Source organism: Rhinoraja longicauda, chromosome 26 (assembly GCF_053455715.1).
Source record: "Rhinoraja longicauda isolate Sanriku21f chromosome 26, sRhiLon1.1, whole genome shotgun sequence".
NCBI classification, from domain to species: domain Eukaryota; kingdom Metazoa; phylum Chordata; class Chondrichthyes; order Rajiformes; family Arhynchobatidae; genus Rhinoraja; species Rhinoraja longicauda.
Genome location: NC_135978.1, coordinates 28,102,228 through 28,120,226, shown reverse-complemented (window position 1 = coordinate 28,120,226; position 17,999 = coordinate 28,102,228). Strand labels below are relative to the sequence as shown.

Below are 17,999 nucleotides of genomic sequence, written 5' to 3'. Positions count from 1 at the left end.
ACATGTTGGTCGGTGTGGGCAAATTGGGCCAAAGGACCCGTTTCCACACTGTATGACTCAATAAGACATGACCACGAGGTCGCAATCTTCTTCTCAGGCAGATGAGAAAGTTCCCCGGGCACTATTTCTAGGAAGAGAAGGGGAATTCTCTCCAGTGATCTGGCTGATATTTGTGCAACTCAACTAACACCACTAAAATAATTCATCTCATCATGATTACATTGACCTCAGCTTGGAACCACAATATCATATTGACTGTAAAGAGCTTTGGGACACTCCAGGGTTGTGAAAGACAATACATAAAACCCATTCAAGTTTTTCAGAAAGGACTTGGACAATCTCCATTAAGCATACAGCAGCAATTAGCACAAATAATTATTATAGATTTTTTTGTTATAAAATTTGGCAAACACCACAAAGTCAGTAGAAAAGCATACCGACTTCTTCTTGCCTTCAGTAATATAAGACCATAATTTTGAACATGACATGATGTTTAAAAAGCTCTGACAATCAATTACAAACTCATACACTAATGCTAATTTTGGAACAACTGAACAGTAAAATTTTCTGCAAACACAACAGACTTCAAATGAATCTGTTTGGGTGGCACTATTGCATTTCCTAATAAGTGATATGCTTCAACATGTAAACATTCAAGAGTCAAGAGTGTTTTCTTGTCTTATGTCCCGAACAGAATAATGAAATTTTAACTTGCAGCAGCATGACAGAATATGTAAACATCGTACTCTGTAAACAATTTAATAAATGACAAAAAGTTTAATATATATGAATGTGTGTATGTGTGTGTATATATTTGTATATATGTATGTGTAAATATACACACACACACACACACATATATACATATATATATATATACACAAACACACACACACACACATATATACATATATATATATACACAAACACACACACACACACATATATACATATATATATATACACAAACACACACACAAAACAAACAAACAATAAGTGCAAAAAGACAAAACCAATGCCCCAAGTCTATGTAGTTGAGAGCTTATTTGGAGGTTGTAGTGTTTAGTAGCTTGATGGCTATAAGGAAGAAGCTGTTCCTGAAATGTTACGGGTAGTCATGCGAATTTCAAAACTTATTGGTTAGCAATACATTTCTCTACCTGCTAATGTTGTGTGTGTAGATAGAATAATTCAGCCTACCTGTAATATTTCTTTTCTTAAGTTAATGGTACGGAACCAGTCACTTAGTCGAGGATAGCTCTCCAATTTAGAGGTTCTTTCACCGGGTGGTACCTTGCGCTTGCACTGCAACTGCTTACTGATATATTTGACAAGTTTCACCTGTTGGAAAAAGTTCACAAAATGAACTCTGGCCGGTCCATATAATGCAATAAATAAACAGCTAATTGCAACAATTAACAAGTTAAATTATACTTCTACAAAATCAGACTTATTTTTTTAAGAACTGAATATTATAGTCAACTAAATACATCATGTGTAGGAAGGAACTGCAGATGCTGGTTTACACCCAAGATAGACACAAAATGCTGGAGTAACTCAGCGGGTCAGGCAGCATCTCTGGAGAGAAGGAATGGGTGACGTTTCGGGTCGAGACCCTTCTTCAGACTAAATACATCAAACTATATACAGATGCGACTAAACTTGAAACCTATTGCACTTTCTGGTGTAAATATGATGTCATAATTCCACGAACAATGGAAAGATTGCTTAGAGTGATAATTGTAATTTTTCAAGCTGGTTGTCACATTAATCCTCCATTTCCGCTGCCAACTGAACCGGTTTTGATAGTTTCAGTTCAATGCCTGGTGGACACAAGCTCACGCAGCAAAACTGTCCATAACTCAATATCATATCATATCATATATATACAGCCGGAAACAGGCCTTTTCGGCCCTCCATGTCCGTGCCGCCCAGTGATCCCCGTACATTAACACTATCCTACACCCACTAGGGACAATTTTTACATTTACCCAGCCAATTAACCTACATACCTGTACGTCTTTGGAATACTAATTAGTGGTCTCTCAGTCTCTAAACACGCACCAATGTGCAATGGTGTTGCATGCCAAATGTAATGAATCATCCCCAAGCTCGAACGAGGAAAATCTCCACACCAAACAAATATTTGTTTAATGCCAACTCACATAAAGATCAGGACAGATGAGCAAAGACTTATCAGATGTGGGTTTTGTCCTTTAATGCAGTGCTTCTTAAACTGGTGAATGGTTCACCCAAGGGTGAACGAAACTAGAGAGGTGCAAGAAGGGTGAATGACTTAATATATATAAAATTATACACAAGGGGGAATAAGACGAAAATGACCAAAATACATAAGAAAATTTAGTCGAGGGCGAATGAAATTTTGTGATAAAGACTCAAGGGTGAATGAATTCAAGAAGCACTGCTTTAATGGATGGAAAATGGTACTGAGTTTAAGCAGGGAATTCGAAAGCTTAAGCATGGTTGCTGGCAAGACAGCAGAGCAATTAAAATCAGGAATCCTCAAGGGGCCAGAACTGGAGAAATGTATATTCAGGGCAAGACGCCACAGGTGGCAGGAGTGAGGCTGTGGAGGCATGCGAAAAGACAAAGATTGTCGGTCAACAAGCACATGTACAATGGATGAAGAGTTGGAAAAACAGACTCGTACAAGAAGTCCACAGGCAAGTTATCATAAGAGTATTGGAAGAGCCAGGTTTACAGGTACAAACACATCGTTGAAGATTTCAGCAACAAATGAGCTGTGGCAAGAGTGAGTTTGGGAACATCATGAAACGTCATCATAGTTGTGCTTCAAAGTGTCCCTGAGTTAACTTGGTTGAAAAGCAGATTTCATGAAGAATAAACGTTCCTCTCCCTTTCTGTAATAATGCCTTCCTTAAAGATGAGATGTGTAGAACTCAATAGGCTGTGACTGATATTAATAGGCCAGATTTTGTAAAGAAAAGCAGGAAGGGCAACAGCACTCAGTAATAGAGTCAGAGTCATACAGCATTGAAATGGCCTTTAGCTCAACTTGCCTATGTCAACCAAGATGCCCAATCTGCACTAGTCCCACTTGCCCGCGTTTGGCTCACATCCGTCTAAACCTTTCCTGCCCATGTACCTGTTCCAATGTATTTTAAATGTAATTATAGTACCTGCCTCACCAACCTCCTCTGGCAGCTTGTTCTGTATACCCTGCGTGAAAAACTTTCCCCTCTCATCTTAAACCTATGTCCTCTTGTTTTCACCTACCCTTGGTAAAAGTCTCTGTACATTCACTCTACCTATTCCGCTCATGATTTATATCCCTCTATAAAGGATCACCCCTCATCTTCCTACGCTCCAAGGAATAATGTCCTAGACTGCCCAACCTCAACACCTGGTAACATCCCCATTATTCAGGTGTAAACTGAACAGCAATTCTCACCAGCTCCATGTTTAGTTACATGTGAACATTGTTCTGCTCCTCCAGAACTTTGCTCCACTAATATCGCACCACGAATCAGTAGTCAATCAGATGGGGCGTGAATTTGTCACACTTGCCCACTAAGCACATTAAAAAAATTAGGACTTTTCCATTCAAGTATGTGTGCTTTTCATAACAAAACAAGTTTCAATTACTACAAATAACTTACTGCAACTAAGAATTAACTTTTGAAAATACGTGGCCTTATTCCTTCAATTTATAATTTCTCTGGACTTTTAGCCGTCTCTTCTCTCCATTTTTTTGCCTCCAGTGAATTTTCTCCACATAGTCGTCAATAAATACATATAATTACATATTCTAATGCATACATTAGGGATCTGTGTTTCTTCTATCTGATTGTTAAAGAGTAATGCTAATTGCAACAGTGCCAAATTCCACACAGAGAAGGGGATGCACATTGTTTTGGCTCTCTGATAAACCAGATATCATGACACAAAAGCTCATTTACATATCACTTTAAAGGTACTCAATGTCTCATCTCATTCATCTGCAGCAGACCATATAATCTCTGTGTTTTATTACTCATCAGTTGGTCCTAATTTGGGGCAAGGCAAATATTAAAGGCATTGGATAAAGTGGATGTGGCGAAGATGTTTCCACTGGTGGGAGAGTCTAGGACTAGAGGTCATAGCCTCAGAATTAAAGGACGTTCCTTTAGGAATGAGATGAGGAGGAATTTCTTTAGTCAGAGGGTGGTGAATCTGTGGGATTCTTTGCCACTGAAGGTTGTGAAGGCAGTCAATGGATATTGTTAAGGCAGAGATAGATAGATTCTTGATAAGTAGGGGTGTCAGGGGTTATGGGGAGAAGGCAGGAGAATGGGGTCAGGAGGGAGAGATAGATCAGACATGATTGAATGGCAATGTAGACTTGATGGGCCGAATGGCCTAATTCTGCTCCTATCACTTATAACCTTATTAGACAGCAACTTGCAAAGGTTGGTTGGGAGTGCTTGTTTCCAGGTAAAGGGACGTTCGGAAGAGCGAAGCTTTTAAAAGTGAGATAGGGGAAGTTCAAAGTTAGAGTGAGGGCCAAGGCTGGCATGATGTGGGGACCTTGGTACATGGTGGCACTGGTCAGGAAAAAGGAGGCTTATGTCAGGTACTGGCAGTTGGGATCAACCAAATCCCTTGAGGAATGCAAGAGTTGTAGGTTTGGCAGATAAGGTAAATCCCAAGAGATTCTACAAGTGTAGATAGAAGTCCACTTTGTCCAGTATTATCTGATTTGATTAGAAAGCATGCAAAACAAAGCTTTTCACTGCACCTTGATACACACGACAATAATACACCCAAAATATATAAAAGGGCAACTAGGGAAAGAATAGGTTCCCTTTTGTTAACAAGGTTAGCATATTTTTGGATTACACCAAAATTGGTTGTGTACCATACAGTGAAAAAGGTAATCTAAGATCACAATAGGATTTAGACGATCTGGGGAAGCAGGCCAAGAAATGGCAGATGGGATTTAACTCTGACAAGTATGAAGTGTTGCGTTTTTATAAGTTAAACCAGAGCAGGATTTACAGAGTAAATGGCAGAGCCCGAGAGTGTGTAGACGAGAGAGACATGGGAGTAAAGGTACAGTTGTCATCAGGCAACTAAACCATCCTATCAACAACTAGTGTGGTCCTGACTCCCATCTACCTCATTAAAGGCCCTAGGACTATTTTTAATCGGACCCTACTGGACGTTATCTTGCACTATATGTTATTCCCTTTACCCTGTATCTGTACCCTGTGGACAGCTCGATGGTAATCACGTATAGTCTTTCCACTGACTGGATAGCACACAAGAAAAATGCTTCTCACTGCGCCTTGTTACACGCAAAGGTAAACTAAACTAAACATAGTTTGCTGAAATTAGTGACACAGGCAGACAAGGTGTTAAAGGCAAGTGTGCCAAACGCTTTCATTGCTTTGCAAGTCGTTGGTGGGACAACACGAGTATTGTGGGGATCATCTGCTCACCCAGCTGTAGAAAGAACGTCTTTAAGTTGAAAGGGTGCAGAAAAGATTCACGAGGATGTTACCAGAACTGGGGGGCTTGAGTAATAAGAGATTGGAGCAAGGAGGCTGATGAGTGACCTGAGAGGGGGGCATAGATAAGGTGCCAACAGCCTTGTACCTAGTGTATTTAGTGCCTGCGGCAGGAAATCCAAATTTGTTTTTAACTGCAATGTTAAAATGGCAGACGTGAGTTTTTTTAAATACTCAAACAATTTACACCATCTTTATGTACTGCACAATATTGCCCATTCTGTTGTTCCCCATTAGAAAATGGTTTAGCACCATAAATGGCAATATGTTTGCAATTTAACTACCACAGGATGTAGATTTACTCATAGATTAACATTTTTAAACATTAGCCGCAAGTAAAGGCAAGCCCCACACAGACAAAAGTAATCAAAAGAAAGTTTTTTTTTTAAAAGCAATACAAATCTCAAAATTTGATCCATGTTTATTCATTCAATTGAAATGGCTGATGCTAGGTGTTTTTTATAATTATGAGTTCATTTGATACATCAGTTTAGTTTAGTTTAGGGATACAGCGCAAAAAAAAGGCCCTTCAGCCCACCGAGTCCCCACCGACCAGCGATCCCCGATTAACATTATCCTACACACACTCGGGACAATTTTACAATTATACTAAGCCAATTAACCTACAAACCTGTACGTCTTTGGAGTGTGGGAGGAAACCGGACATCTGAGAAAACCCATGTATTCAAGAAGGGAACGTACAAACTCCGTACAGACAGCACCCCGCAGTCGGGATCAAACCCGGGTCTCTGGCGCTGCGAGCGCTGTAAAGCAGCAACTCTACTGCTGCGCCACGTGTCAGCCAGTTCTAGCATTAAGATGAACTACAAAATTTGGAGTGCATAACTTAAATTTCATACTACTTCAAGCAAATATAAATTCTCTCAAAAGACAATAAGGACAGAGATTTTGCAAACTGAGTTTCATGAAAGAAACCTTTACCTCAGGATACCTTTCATAAATTAATCATCCCATCTTTTTTAGTCAACTGCTTGAAGGTGCAAGAAAAGCCAATAGTGACTAACATTCACTGAAATGATTTCTTAAACAACCAGCTGTTCAAAAACACAAGTTTAATAATGGAAGATACCACTGAGATCACCACAAAGTGGGAACCAATATTTGAACTATTGACATGTTATACAATCACATCTTGTGTAATATTTTTTTAACACGACTTTTAAGCTTTATTTGATCCTGTTGTAGCCATTCCTTATAAATTCCCCTTTTTTTACACCTGGGATCATAGCATTTCCCATTGGAAGGGACATTTACTCTGTGGAACTTAAGTATATTAACATCCTAAATGAAAAAATAACACTGCCTGGTACACCAGTATGCCACAATACTGTACACTGCAAGGGCCAGGAAGTGAGCGGGCAAGATCATCTCTGACCCCTCTCACCCTAGCCACAAAATCTTTGAAGTACTTCCCTCTGGAAGGCGACTCCGGACAGTCATAGCAGCCTCAGCCAGACATAAAAACAGCTTTTTTCCACGAGTAGTAGTTCTACTCAATAACCAAAGTCGATGTCTCTTTTTTGCTCTGGTTTATTTTCACCCACATGTTTAGACCGTAATGTTGTATCCTTATTGTTTTGATGTGTTTATGCTTTATTCTTAATTGTTAACTGTATGTTTGTGTGGTCATTTGTGAGCGGAGCACCAAGGCACATGCCTTGTATATGCACATACTTGGCCAATAAACTTATTCATTCATTCATAATGGAGCTAAAAAGGTCTTAAGTTCGCCACTCAATTGGGGCAGTCGATATTACACAAAGAGAGAGACAACCATCTGAGATTGAACTGACAATTAAGGAGTCTTAAACTTAAGCATTAACTCTTTATTTGCACAAATGCTACCTGGCTGCTGAATGCTTCCAGCAAGGGGGGAAAAAGTGGACATTTTGTTAAATCAGGTCAAACGGAGAGGAAATAATGGTACGGCATTCCATGTTTTTTCTTGAACCACTTCAAGAGCAAACTACTGATATCAACTTATTCTGAAGCCGGGTAGAAGACATGCGTAGAAGACATGCGAGAGATAGAACAGCCATGATCGAATGGCAGCGCAGATTTGATGGGACGAATGGTCTAATTCTGCTCCTATCACTTATGACATAAGGTAAGCACTTTATTACCTTTGCGCTGAAAATCTAGGGGTTCCAGATAACACCCAAATACTCCAGCCCAATAATCTTGGCAGACTGTGCCAGTTCTGAGGGGTAGCTACACGATCAAGTGAATCAGCTTTGAACAGCAGCAGAGCATCAGAAGCACACAATGTCACAGAACTGAGACACAAAATGCTGGAGTAACTAAGCGGGACAGGCAGCATCTCTGGAGAGAAGGAATGGGTGAAGTTTCGGGTTGAGATCAACAAGGGTCTCAACCCGAAAAGTCATCCATTCCTTATCTCCCGAGGTGCTGCCTGTCCCGCCCGCTGTGTTACTCCAACATTTTGTGTCTATCTTCGGTTAAACCAGCATCTGCAGTTCCTTCCTACACTTGTCACAGAACTTGCTGAACTCATTATAATAGCAACCAGCCTTCTTGCAATCATTCCAAGGGTCATGTAAAGTGCAATATTATACAAAGTTCTTTCAAAAATGTCGTGTAAACACATTTTCTTTAATCAATATAAATCTCAACACAACAGCTTTGTGCTGTAGATTCAATGCGCTTTATAACATTAAAATCTGGAAGAGCTTCCCACAGGTAAAGTCATCTGACAAACTCTCCCCTTTCCTATCTCACAGTTGAAAACAACATCTTGCCCAATAAAGAATTACAGGCACAAATCTACATCTTGGCACTACAGTTAAAACTTTTGGGGGAAATTATTTAATCAATTACAAAATCAGCAACAGGAGAAATCATTCTGCACAGTTGTAGATTACTAACATTCTTACAAACAATGTTAACCCTGTTGATTTACTCTCAATGCTTTGTAGTACACAACTGAAGAGTACTGAGAAAGCACGTTTCTGGATTTTCATTTGGAACACAACAATTTACTGCAGATAATCCTTAGGCCAAAGCTTAATTTAATAAATGTAATAATAAGGAACTGCAAACGAAATGTGTGGGAAGGAGCAGATGTTAGTTTACACTGAAGATAGACACAAAATGGTGGAGTAACTCAATGTGACAGGCAGCATCTCTGGGGAGAAGAAATGGGCGAAGTTTCGGGTCAAGACCCTTCTTCAGACCTGTCAGAGAGTCAGGGGAGAGGGAGACAGAGATATGAACGGGTAAGGTGAGAAAACACAGATCAAAGAGGACGATGATCATGGATTTTAACAAAGAAAGACACAAAATTCTGAAGTACCCCAGTGGGTGCAGGTAGTATCTCGGGAAAACAAGGATAGGTGACGTTTTGGGTCGGGACCTCTTGGGATGACAGTTTGGGTCTGAAGAAGAGCCCGACCTGAAATGTCACCTATCCATGTTCTCCAGTGATGCTGCCAGACCCATTGAGTTACTCCAGCATTTTGTATCTTAATTTAACAACTGATGACTTGAGATGTGCAAACTAAACACTGATGGTTTTGATAATTACATAATAAGCTAATGTGTTGCAAGGTTGAAGTTCTATCGAAACAATTACTTTGGATTCAATGAAATATTTTGTAAAAGATACATGTAGATCAGTTCGTTAATGAAATGAATGCCCTGAATACAAATAACAGGAATATACCAAGATCCCACTCCCCCCATCCCCCCATCCCCCCCTTCCCCCCTCCCCCCCTCCCCCCTCCCCTCCAAACACACACATCTTTTGGAAATCCACATATTTTAAACTTCAGAAGTTGACAAGAACTAAAAATAACCATCCTGTGATGAACAACATCGGTCAACTGAAGTTTATTTTGCAGCTTGCTATTTTTAGAACCAGGTACCCTGCTTTGCAAACGATTGTGGCTGGGGAACTTTCCATTTAATTCCCCCTGGGCATACAGATGTACTTACAGCTATTTAATGCAACAAGAAAACAAGTGAGTAGGATGTTAAAAAAAAAAAAAATACCCCCGCCCCCCTGAAAATGCACAAAGATATTTGAGATTTTTTTAAGCTGTACTGATGGGACAGGAAAATGAGTGTAAATTGGAAAGTGAAAATATTTATTCAAATCTGTATTTTTTGCAAAGGTAAAAATGACTCAAAAGCAAATAGTTGGTCTTAAAAATAATCTTTGAATTTACATGGAACGGTACAGCACAGGAACAGACCCTTGAGCCCACCTTGGCTGTGCCAATAATGGTGCCAATCTAACAGATCTCATCTGCCTGCAAATGGTCTGTGTTCCCCTTTTCCTGCTTGATCAGTTGCTTATCTAAATGCTTCTGAAGGTTTTCTACCCTACCTATTTCTGCCACCTCCCCCGGCAGTGCGTTCCAGGCACCTACCGTTCTTTGCAATAAAAATAATCGCCTCACAAATCCCCGCTAACGTTCCCCTCCCCCTGCCCCCCCACTAACCTCCAACCATTCACCAACCTGGACTATCAAGTATTTGACATTCCCACGCTGGGAAAGAGACTCTGACCGTCTATCCTATCAGCCTTCCCTGCCTCGCATCATTTTACATACCTCTGGCAGGTCATCCCTCAGCCCTCTGCACTCCAGAGAAAACAATCCAAGTTTCTCCAATCTCTTCTTATAACCGATGCACTCCCACACAGGTCACAACCTGAAGAACCTCATTTGCGTCCTGTCTAAAGCCTCTCTCTACATCCTTCCTTTGGTGCATCAACAAGACGAGACACAATACTCCAAATGTGGCCGAACACAAATCGATAAGTGATAGGAGCAGAAATAGGCCATTCAGCCCATTAAGTCTACTCCGCCATTCAATCATGGCTGATCTGTCTCTCCCCAATCACATTCTCCTGCCTTCTCTCCATAACCCCTAACAACCATCCTAATCAGCTTAATAATATACTAACTTACTAACATCTGGAACCTGACTTCCTGACTTTCATGCTCAATCCCCGACCAATGAAGGCAAGATTTGCCACCACTCTTTATTTACCACCCTACCCATTTGCATTGCCACAACAGTCTACTTACTTGTACCCCTCAATCCTATGTTCCTATGATTTCCTCTTGCATTTGACCTCCCAAAATTCAACACTCACACCTGTCTGGATAAAGCTCCATCTGCCATTTCTCTACCCAAATTTCCAACTGTTCCACATCCAGCTGTATCTTTTGATAATCTTCTTCACAATTCATAACTCCACCAACTTCCGTGAGGAATTCACAAGCTAATACTCCACACGATCAGGGCGCTTTTGTAGGGAGCTAGCTCACGAGATTCCGAAGCACATAAATTACAACATGTGTTAATCAAGTAGCTTTCTCCAAACCAGTGATAAATCACATTACTCTTCACGACCTTCCTCCCAGGAGCATGCTCATTCTTACCCAGGATGTCACAGAAAAGGATAAGAACACAGGAAAAGGAAGGTGTTTTAAGGCCAAACGCTTCCTTTCCTTATCAATCACAGTTTGAAGAAATAGGACTGATATAACAAGAGACAGTCACCAACGTTAATAGCATTTCTAACCAAAAAGAGCTTGGATATGTTTTTATAAGAAAATAAGCGGCGGCACGGTAGCGCAGCGGTAGAGTTGCTGCTTTACAGCGAATGCAGCGCCGGAGACTCAGGTTCGATCCTGACTACGGGTGCTGCACTGTAAGGAGTTTGTACGTTCTCCCCGTGACCTGCGTGGGTTTTCTCCGAGATCTTCGGTTTCCTCCCACACTCCAAAGACGTACAGGTTTGTAGGTTAATTGGCTGGGTAAATGTAAAAATTGTCCCTAGTGGGTGTAGGATAGTGTTAATGTACGGGGATCGCTGGGCGGCACGGACTTGGTGGGCCGAAAAGGCCTGTTTCCGGCTGTATATATATGATATGATATGATAACTGCAGATGCTGGTACAAATCGATTTATTCACAAAATGCTGGAGTAACTCAGCAGGTCAGGCAGCATCTCGGGAGAGAAGGAATGGGTGACGTTTCGGGTCGAGACCCTTCTTCAGACTGATGTCGGGGGTGGGACAAAGGAAGGATATAGGTGGAGACAGGAAGATAGAGGGAGATCTGGGAAGGAGGAGGGGAAGGGAGGGACAGAGGATCTATCTGAAGTTGGAGAAGTCGACGTTCATACCACCGGGCCGCAAACTGCCCAGGCGAAATATGAGGTGCTGCTCCTCCAATTTCCGGCGGGCCTCACTATGGCACTGGAGGAGGCCCATGACAGAGAGGTCAGACTGGGAATGGGAGGGGGAGTTAAAGTGCTGGGCCACCGGGAGATCAGTTGCGTTAATGCGGACCGAGCGCAGGTGTTCAGCGAAGCGATCGCCGAGCCTGCGCTTGGTTTCGCCGATATAGATAAGTTGACATCTAGAGCAGCGGATGCAATAGATGAGGTTGGAGGAGGTGCAGGTGAACCTCTGTCTCACCTGGAAAGAATGTTTGGGTCCTTTGATGGAGTTGAGGGGGGAGGTAAAGGGACAGGTGTTGCATCTCGTGCGGTTGCAAGGGAAAGTGCCCGGGGTTAGGGTGGTTTGGGTAGGAAGGGACCAGTGGACCAGGGAGTTGCGGAGGGAACGGTCTCTGCGGAATGCAGAGAGGGGAGGGGATGGGAAGATATGGCCAGTGGTGGGGTCCTGTTGTAGGTGACGGAAATGTTGGTGGATGATATGTTGGATCCGCTGGCTGGTGGGGTGGAAGGTGAGAACGAGGGGGATCCTGTCCTTGTTGCGAATGGGGGGATGGGGAGCAAGAGCGGAGCTGCGGGATGTAGAAGAGACCCTAGTGAGAGCCTCATCTATAATGGAGGAGGGGAAGCCCCGTTTTCTGAAAAACGAGGACATCTCGGAAGCCCTAGTCTGAAACACCTCATCCCGGGCGCAGATGCGGCGTAGACGGAGGAATTGGGAGTAGGGGATAGACTTTTTTTTTTGTTATGTTTTTTTCTGAATGGGCAAAAACTGGAAGTAAAAGTATTTTTTGTTATGTTTTTGTTAAACAGGAAATTTTGCAACATTGTTTAAATTTTACATTTTTATGGTCAAGACATCCTTCCCCAATCTTTCTGAAAAGGAAACCCAGATTCTGATAAACAAATAATATTAAAATAAATATTAAATAATTTAATTATTTTTGGCAAATTTATTTGGCTGAAAATTCAGTGCATTCAAGCTTCTTATATACAAAACTACATAACCAAGTTTGCCAATGATACAAATAAAAAGGCATCATCAGCAGTGTCAGTCTTAGTTTAGTTTCGAAAAACAGCATGGAAACAGGTTGCTCAGCCCACCGAATCCACGGCATCCATTGATTATTCACACCAGTTCTACATTATTCTACTTTTGTATCCACTCCCTACACACAAAGGGCAATTTACAGTGGCCAATTAACCTACAAACCTGCACGTCTTTGGAATGTGGGAGAAAACCAGAGCAGCTGGAGGAAACCCACTTGATCACAGCGAGAACGTGCGAACTCCGCACAGGCAGAGCTAGAGGTCAGGAGGGAACCCGGGTCTCTGGCGCCGTGATGCAGCAGTTCTACCAGCTGCGCCACTGTGCCGCCCACAAAGCAATCGAAGCATAAAATTACAAAGAGCTATTAATATATTAAGTGCAGGGCTAAATAAAAACAACTAACTGATTTCAACAAAAAAGAACTACATGGTCTCCCACTATAAAACAGAGTGCTTTCCTAACAGCAATAACTGAAAATGACAAATGTTCCAAAAAAAAGTGTGGGGAGTGGGTATCTACGTATGAAGATCATTAAAATGTCATTAAGAAGGCAACAGGAAGTGAAACAAGAGCTGATGAATAATTGGCCTGTGTGTCCAGAGGATGACAATACAAGAGGTTATAAGTCACATTGCAGCTTTGCAAAGCCCTGGCTAGATCACACACACCGGTACTGAGAGCTCTTCCAGGTACCCCATCTTAGGATAAATATTCATTCACTTCAAATACATAAACGATTACACAACCTTTCCCTTGAATTTACATGGGGAAGGTGCTATTTGTTTGTGTTTAAGATACTAAAAAGGAACTGATTGAGAAATATTACTTCCATGAGCGGATAAGTTTGAGCAAGAGGTATGAACGTTGATTTCTCTAATTTCAAGAAACTCCTACATAACCCCCCCCCCTCTCTTTCTCCCTCCCTCCCCCCCCCCCCCCCCCCTAGTCGTTCTACTAGTTCAACTGTTCGCTTCCTGTATCCCTGACGTTGGTATGTCCCCAGCCAACAATGGGGTCATTCTGGACACTCCCTTCCCGAGGTCATCTGTTGCCAGCCTTGCTTTGTTCTGGCGTTCTCCATCTTTCAGTCCGAAGAAGGGTCTCGACCCAAAACGTCACCTTTTCTGCAGAGACGCTGCCTGACCCACTGAGTTACTCCAGTATTGTGTCTAGCTTCGGTATAAGCCATCATCTGTAGTTCCTTCCTACACATATCTGAGGGAGAAATTGGAACAGACTAATTGTTCAGTTTTCAGGAGCAAAGGAAGGAAATGCTTTGACTCAAATGGAGTGGTGATGAGTCATAGTCATAGCAATACAGTGTGGATACAGGCCCTTCAGCCCAACATGCCCACAACAGCCAACATGTCCCAGCCACACTAGACCCACCTGTCTGCGTTTGGTCCATACCCCTCCAAACCTGTCCTGTCCATGTACCTGTCTAAATGTTTCTTAAACGTTGGGATAGTCCCTGCCTCAACTGTTTCCTCTGGCAGCTTGTTCCATACACCCACCACCCTTTGTGTGAAAAGGTTAACCCTCAGATTCCTATTAAATCTTTTGCCCTTCACCGTAAACCTATGTAGTCTGGTTCTCGATTCAGCTACTCTGGGCAAGAGACTGTGCATCTACCCGATCTATTCCCCTCATGATTTTATACAGTACACAAGGGAGGTGGCAAAAAAGTTTGCCACTTGCTTCAGCAAACATTTGTGATAACTAGTTAATTTTCAATCCAGGGCTGATAGATTTGTTAGCAAAGGTTCTTAGGGATATGGGTCAAATGGTGTTATTGGTATTTAAATTAGGAATTATTTATGACTTCACTGAATGGCAGAAAAACGCCCAAGGGGCTAAAAGTCCCACTCTTATTTCTATTTCAATACATACTGACCTTTGCCTGATCAGGTTTTTGTTTTAAATTTACAGTATTTGCCATTAATATTTCTTTCTGAATACAGGTAAATTCCACTTGAGTGGCACCTGACAAAATCACAGAGCGAAAGACATTTGTAAAGCATTTGGAATTTTTTGGGGCATATTAAGAAACATAGAAAATAGGTGCAGGAGTAGGCCATTTGGCCCTTCGAGACAGCACCGCCATTCAATACGATCATGGCTGATCATCCAAAATCAGTACCCCGTTCCTGCTTTTTCCCCATATCCCTTGATTCCCTTGGCCCCGAGCTAAATCTAACTCTCTCTTGAAACAGGTTATTATACAAGTTAATACAGTACAGGCATATTACACAGGTTAATATTATACAGGTTTAAACTGAAGAAAATTCAACATTTCTCAGAAGGCAGTCATTTTGAGTACTTTTCACACCTCATTTCCAGTACATGCTTACACTTAAAACCTGGGCTGGCTCGCCTCATCAACTTTCACAACTTGCTCTATGGTTGAATTCCTTTCAGCACATTTCAGTCCTCCAAATGACTTTCAGTGCATGCTCCTCCCTCTGCCCCATAATGGTGCATGCTTTCTATAAAACAAAAACACTTTGTTGTTTCTATCATTCACAGCGCTGCCACTATATTTAATTACTATTGTGTTGAAGAATAATGGCCTCCTTTCATTTGCGACTGATGATTTTAGGTTTTCTCTGCTTGTATCAGAAGTGTTTACTCGAGACAAAGATAGACACAAAGTGCTGGTGTAACTCAGCGGATCAGGCAATGGAGAAGCAATGGTTCGGGCAGGAACACTTCTTTCGACTAAGGGTCGGGGAAAGGTAGGAGGGAGAAGGGGCAGGACAGAGCATGGCTGGTAATAGATGAACACATGTGAGGGGGTTGTTTGAGGGGCAAATTGTTGGACAAAGGATAGAGATGAAGAGACAGGAAGGGAGTTCTTGGGGGGGATAAATGGAAGGAATGGAGAGGCTGCTTAAAATTGGAAAGTTCAATGTTCATAAATTGATCATTGAATTTTTCAATTTTAAGTAAGTAGCCCACAACAGCCTCCTTCCCCAGACACAAAATGCTGGAGTAACTCAGTGGGTCCATGTCCTCCAAGGATGCTCCATTTTGATTTTGCCCGTCAATGTGGAGTAATGACTGCAACAAAAATGTTTAGATGTTTTATGCTTCACAGGCTAATTAAGAGTAGAATCTAGGAACTGCAGATTCTTTATTTTATTTGGTACTTTATTTTCACACATACAAAGGTATAGTGAAATTCTTTTTTGCACACAGTTCAGTAAAAATATTACTGTACAGAAGCACAGTCTTAGATTAAGTACAAGTTAGATAGAGCTCTAGAGGCTAGTGGAATCAAGGGATATGGGGAGAAGGCAGGCACAGGTTATTGATTGGGGACGATCAGCCGTGATCACAATGAATGGCGGTGCTGGCTTGAAGGGCCGAATGGCCTCCTCCTGCACCTATTTTCAATGTTTCTATGTTTTTATGTAAGTGTACAGTAATAGCACACCGAGATAGTATACAAGAGTCGCCAGGTTTTGGCACTATTTTCAAGTCCAAGTTGTTTTATGTGTGGAGTTCTTAACCTTGCCATGAAGGCCCGTTGTCCTGGCTGGGTTGTGCTGGAGTAACTCAGTGCATCAGATAGCCTTCCTGGAGAACATGGATGGGTGGCATTTCAGTCAGGACCCTTCTTCATAATGATCAGCCTGGAAAAAAGGTCCCGACCCAAAATGTCAACTATCCACATTCTCCAGGGATGCTGCCTGACCTGCTGAACTATTCCAGCACTTCGTGTCCTTTTAAGCAAAATAAGATTTATCTTAAGGTAATGAAAACATTAATGAATGAATTACTAAGCAGCTTTGACAGCAGAAAGAGAAAAAAAGTTAACACAAGGCTTTCGATTCAGATAACCAGCTATTCCTGTTTGCCACTTATGGTGGAAGACCAAATACCTTTTGTTCAGTTTCCTTCGCTCTTCAAATGCTGATGAGCTGGATATTTCACAGCACCCGAATTCCAGCATAGTCTTTGATTGTTTTTTTTCTCTCTCTCTCTGATTGCTCTCATTAATCTATTAACCAGACAGCTCCAAAAGCACAGTATCACCTAGTCAACCCTGGCCTCCACATTACCGCAAAACTTTCCCTTTGTTCTCCCCACTCGCAGAAACTTCAAACTCACTTATTTTCTCACTTGGCCCACGCTGATGAAAGGTCGTTAAAAACATTAATTTGTTCTTCCTCTTCATAGATTTCTACTGACTGCTGAATATTTCCAGCACGTTGTCCATATATATTTTTTTAATTTCCGATCTCTCATCATGCGCAATTCTTTGAGTTAAATTGCAAGTATGTCAGTAATGAACTGTATCTGATCAGTTACAGATAGTAATAATCTATTCACTTAAACTTCCCCAAATCTAATGGAAATGAATGGTAAAGTCTAGTATGTAGGAAGGAATGGCAGATGCTGGTTTAAACCGTAGACACAAAAAGCTGGAGTAACTCAGCGGGACCGGCAGCATCTCTGGAGAGAAGGAATGGGTGACATTTCGGGTCGAGACCCTTCTTCAGACTTATCCTTTACTGAACTGTATGCAAAAAAGAATGTCACTTAGTAAACCACTTAATATACCTTAGTATATGTGAAAATAAAGTTTAGTAATTGGTTTGATGTGAAAACAATTTTAGTGCTTAAACTACAGAATCATTTTTCACTTTCAACAAAACAATATTGCGCCACATTATTATAACTGATCACATAAACAAAATGGCAGCACCTCTGGTGAAAATGAACAGAGGACGTTTCCGATTAGGGCCCCTCCGAGTTCCTCCAGCACTTTGTTTGTTTTTTATTAGATTTTTTTAGATTTAGAGATACAGCGTGGAAACAGGCCCTTCGGCCCACCGGGTCCGCGCCGCCCAGCGATCCCAGCACATTAACACTATCCTACACACACTAGGGACAATTTTTTACATTTGCCCAGCCAATTAACCTACATACCTGTACGTCTTTGGAGTTTGGGAGGAAACCGAAGATCTCGGAGAAAACCCACGCAGGTCACGGGGAGAATGTGCAAACTCCGTACAGACGGCACCCGTAGTCAGGATCGAACCTGAGTCTCCGGCGCTGCATTTGCTATAAGGCAGCAACTCTACCGCTGCGCCACCGTGCCGCCCGTTGATAAGATCTGGCATCTGCTGTCTCTTGTGTCCCTTCTTTATTTAAACTGACATGCTATTTCGAGAACT

General features: G+C 41.8%; 1 protein-coding gene across 7 annotated transcripts in view; it reads right to left on the bottom strand.

Moving 5' to 3' along the window:
* The window catches only part of ksr1a (kinase suppressor of ras 1a), a 160,442-nt gene that overhangs the window by 80,199 nt on the left and 62,244 nt on the right, over positions 1 to 17,999 (bottom strand). For all 7 annotated transcript variants that reach the window (XM_078422636.1, XM_078422637.1, XM_078422638.1 and 4 more), the window contains exon 2: positions 1,201 to 1,341. In XM_078422636.1, the coding sequence (XP_078278762.1) occupies positions 1,201 to 1,341 (141 nt within the window). The remainder of the gene's footprint in view (positions 1 to 1,200; positions 1,342 to 17,999) is intronic.